Below are 4720 nucleotides of genomic sequence, written 5' to 3' on the forward strand. Positions count from 1 at the left end.
TAATAACATCTTAAAAATTTAAATTTTATTATCATTACTTTATGCAATTATTTAATACAAGAATAAAAAAAAATAGAATAGTAACAATACTTGTTTGATTTTACAATTAAACAAGTAAATTAAAATAATTATTTTTAGTATAGAGATCAAGTAAAATGAAACGAAGCAAGTAAATGAAACGAAGCAAGTACTTTCTCCATCATCGATTAGTAAAAATAGATGTCTATTTTTTATTAATTTTATTTAATCAATAATAATCGTTTTACAATGTATTTTTTAAAATATTAAATTTATTATATTAAAAATATAATATAATAAAATAGTTATTCTATTTATGAATTTTGAAAGATGTCCTAAATTAAATACTAGCAAGTACTAAACAAGAAAAAAAAATGAACGTAGGTTGTGTCAACTACCAAGTTAAGCTCTTATTAAAAAAATCATACATTTATTTTCTAGCAAACGCCAATTTTACGTACTCCATTTAGTTTCAAAATCATCATTGTGTACCTAAAATTTGTCTGGAGATTTGGATTGTGCAATTTAACTTACAAGAGTTTATTTATCCTTTTTATTCTTGCAGTGAAATTTATATTCCCTTTCTCAAAATAATCTCAGATTTAAAGTGTAACACATGACGTGTATAAGAATTTACGAAATTCAAATTGGATGATTAAATTTCAAATCAAATCATGTTCAATCACCAATGGACCCTCGACAAAAAGAAGTGGCCCCATAATTCATTTGATTAGCCAACTTTAACCAAGAAATAAAAGATGCATTATTTACTCATCAACTTTGCGTTACAATTCTCAACTCTAAACTCAAGCTACCACAATATTCAACATATGGCTGATACTCTCATTCAAGTTGTGATAGACAATATCACTTCTTTCCTTGAAGGAGAACTTGCGTTGCTTTTCGGTTTTGAAAATGAGTTGGAAAGACTTTCAAGCAGGTTTTCAACAATCCAAGCAGTGCTTGAAGATGCTCAGGAGAAGCAACTCAAAGACAAGGCAATAAAGAACTGGTTACAGAAACTCAATGCTGCTGCATATAAAATTGATGACATGTTGGACGAATGTAAATATGAGGCAACAAAACTCAAGCAGTCCCGATTAGGGCGTTATCATCCTGGGATTATCACCTTCCGCTCCGAGATTGGGAAAAGGATGAAAGAGATGATGGAGAAACTAGATGCAATTGCTAGAGAAAAAACGGATTTTTTTCACTTGCAGGAAAAGATTACAGAGAGACAGATTGCTAGGCGGGAAACAGGTGTTCATCTTAAATAAGTTTAAGATAACTTAGTTTATATTCATTTTTTTGGCAATTGTCAAATTCATGTGTGTTTTTGACCAAAAAAATAAAACTGAGTTGTTTAGACCTTGTAAAATTAACCACGAAAAAACTGTGAATTCAATACTGTAGGAACTCACTCAATGATTTACTTAATTCCACGTAGAAACATAGAAAGTGATTTCATAAATAAGAAAAAGCTATGAAATCCTCTATCATTCTTAATGCATTTTTCACTTCAATCAATTCTAAAAATGATTGCTGTTCGAAATATAGAAACTTTAAAAATATATTTTTATTACTTCTTTGCCAATTATGCAACTCAAGCATGATTTTCACATGTCTCCTCCTCAGCTCATTCATATCTCTATTATCTGCTGACTCGTAATTTGCTTGAATGTAACAATATTAACGTGTGGATATTGCTTGGACCAGGTTATGTTTTAACTGAACCAAAAGTTTATGGAAGGGACAAAGATAAAGATAAGATGGTGGAAATCTTGACAAAAGATGTTTGTGGTCTTCAAGAACTTTCAGTCCTCCCAATACTTGGTATGGGGGGTATAGGAAAGACGACTCTTGCCCAAATGGTCTTCAATGATCAGAGAGTAACTGAGCATTTCAATCCCAAAATATGGATTTGTGTCTCAGAAGATTTTGATGAGAAGAGATTGATAAAGGCAATTGTAGAATCTATTGAAGGGCCACTTGGTGACATGGACTTGGCTCCACTTCAAAAGAAGCTTCAGGAGTTGCTGAATAGAGAAAGGTACTTTCTTGTTTTGGATGATGTTTGGAATGAAGATCAACAGAAATGGGATAATCTAAGAGCAGCCTTGAATGTTGGAGCAAATGGTGCTTCTGTTCTAACCACTACTCGGCTTGAAATGGTTGGATCAATTATGGGAACTTTGCGACCATATAAATTGTCAAATCTGTCTGAAGACCATTGTTGGTCGTTGTTCAGGCAACGCGCATTTGGAAATCAAGAAGAAATAAGTCCTAGCCTTGAGGCTATCGGAAAGAAGATTGTGAAAAAATGTGGTGGTGTGCCTTTAGCAGCCAAGACTCTTGGAGGTCTTTTGCGCTCCAAGAAAGAAGTAAGACAATGGGAAAATGTGAGAGATAGTGAGATATGGAATTTGCCTCAAGATGAAAATTCTATTTTGCCTGCCCTGAGGTTGAGTTGTCATCATCTTCCAGTTGATTCCAGACGATGTTTTGCATATTGCGCAACATTCATAAAGGACACCAAAATGGAAAAGAAAAATCTCATCACTCTCTGGATGGCACACGGTTACTTGGAGGTAGAAGATATGGGTAATGAAGTATGGAATGAATTATACATGAGGTCTTTCTTCCAAGAGATTGAAGTTAAATCTGGTAAAACTTCTTTCAAGATGCATGATCTCATCCATGATTTGGCTACATCTCTTTTTTCAGCAAGCACATCAAGCAGCAATATCCGCGAAATAAATTCAGAAGACTATAAGAATAGGATGTCCATTGGTTTTGCTGAAGTGGTGTCTTCTTACTCTCCTTCGCTCTTGAAAACATCTATCTCGTTAAGGGTGCTAAATCTAAGTAGCTTAGGAATCAAGCAATTACCGTCTTCCATTGGAGATCTAATACATTTAAGATATCTGGACATGTCTCACAATGACTTTTGTAGTCTTCCAGAGAGTTTATGCAAGCTTCAAAATCTGAAGACTCTTGATCTAAGAAAGTGCTTCTATCTTACTTGTTTGCCAAAACAAACAAGTAAACTTGTTAGTCTTCGAAATCTTTTACTTGATAGCTGTCCATTGACTTCTATGCCACCAAGGATAGGATCGTTGACATGCCTCAAGTCTCTAGGTCACTTTGAAGTGAGAAGGAAGAAAGGTTATCAACTTGGTGAACTACGAAACCTAAATCTCTATGGCTCGATTTCAATCACACACCTTGAGAGAGTGAATAATGATAGAGATGCGATAGAAGCCAATTTGTCTGCAAAAGCAAATCTGCAATCTTTAAGCATGAGTTGGGATATCGGTGGACCACATAGATACAAATCACATGAAGTTAAAGTGCTTGAAGCCCTCAAACCACACCCCAATCTGAAACATTTAGAAATCACTGGCTTCAGAGGACTCCGTTTTCCAAACTGGATAAATCACTCAGTTTTGGAAAAGGTCATATCTATTAGCATTTGTAATTGTAAAAACTGCTCGTGCTTGCCACCCTTTGGTGAGCTGCCTTGTCTAGAAAGTCTAGAGTTAACATTCGGGAGTGATGAGGTGGAGTATTTTGAAGAGGATGATGTTCATTCTGGAAGCCCCACAAGAAGGTGGTTTCCATCCCTGAGAAAACTTCATATAAAGGGCTTTCGTAATCTAAAAGGATTGATGAAAAAGGAAGGAGAGGAGCAATTCCCCATGCTTGAAGAGATGAACATTTCGTCTTGCCCTATGTTTGTTTTTCCAACCCTTTCTTCTGTCAAGAAATTGGAAATTAGGGGGAAGGTAGATGCAGAAAGTTTGAGCTCAATATCCAACCTTAGCACTCTTACTTCCCTCGAGTTTCTTGGTAACCACGAAGCAACTTCATTCCCAGACGAGATGTTCAATGGCCTTGCGTATCTCAAATACTTGCAAATCTATGACTTAAAGAAACTCAACGAGCTGCCTACCAGCCTGGCTAGTCTCAATGCTTTGAAGAGTCTGGTAATTAGAAATTGTTCCGCACTAGAAAGTCTTCCCAAGGCATTGCAGAACCTAACAGCCCTCACAACTTTAACAGTTATTGGCAGTCCAAAAGTGAAAGACCGGTGTGTGAAGGGAATAGGAGAAGACTGGCGCAAAATTGCTCACATTCCTAATCTGCTTATTATGGAGAGTTAGTTGTAATTGTTTCTTTGTTTGTGAGTTTCCTGTCATTGGATGTAATTTTCTGATTTTCTTTTGGAAACAAATCAACAATCTTTTCGGATTTGTATTATATTCCCTCTGTTCTATATTAAAAATAAAATTTCGCATTAATTACTTGTTCAATTTAACATACCTAGAGAAACACATTTTTTTTCTCGACTTAACATTAGCATTAATTGTACTTATTTCAAGTTATTTCTCAAGTTCATTAAAAGACTACTCCTATACACTAATTAATCTGGGCATCATGTTAAATTAAACACAATAATTCCTTAAGAGGAGTGCAGAAGTGAATGGGTAACTACTACTTGTTAATGTTAAATCCAAAAAATGGTTTACTGGTTCTAATTATTGGCAAGCAGTTGTGGATTATCACTCTGCATGGTTATTATTGTGGCAACTAAATGGGGGGGGGAAACAGAACAATTCATGTTCTCTTTTACTATTTCCTCTGTCTCATTTTAGTTGTGCACTTTCTTTTCTCCATTTGGTGTCCTAAATAAAGTTTTACA

General features: G+C 35.0%; 1 protein-coding gene across 1 annotated transcript; it reads left to right on the forward strand.

Moving 5' to 3' along the window:
• The first annotated feature begins 827 nt into the window (after positions 1-827).
• Positions 828-4276, forward strand: LOC107869862 (putative disease resistance protein RGA3). Its single transcript, NM_001324977.1, is given in 4 exon segments — positions 828-1278; positions 1735-2732; positions 2734-2772; positions 2775-4276. Coding segments are annotated over 4 exon segments (2874 nt in total). The 5' UTR covers positions 828-848; the 3' UTR covers positions 4182-4276.
• Positions 4277-4720: the final 444 nt, after the last annotated feature.

The sequence above is a fragment of the Capsicum annuum genome, chromosome 1 (genome assembly GCF_002878395.1).
Source record: "Capsicum annuum cultivar UCD-10X-F1 chromosome 1, UCD10Xv1.1, whole genome shotgun sequence".
NCBI classification, from domain to species: Eukaryota; Viridiplantae; Streptophyta; class Magnoliopsida; order Solanales; family Solanaceae; genus Capsicum; species Capsicum annuum.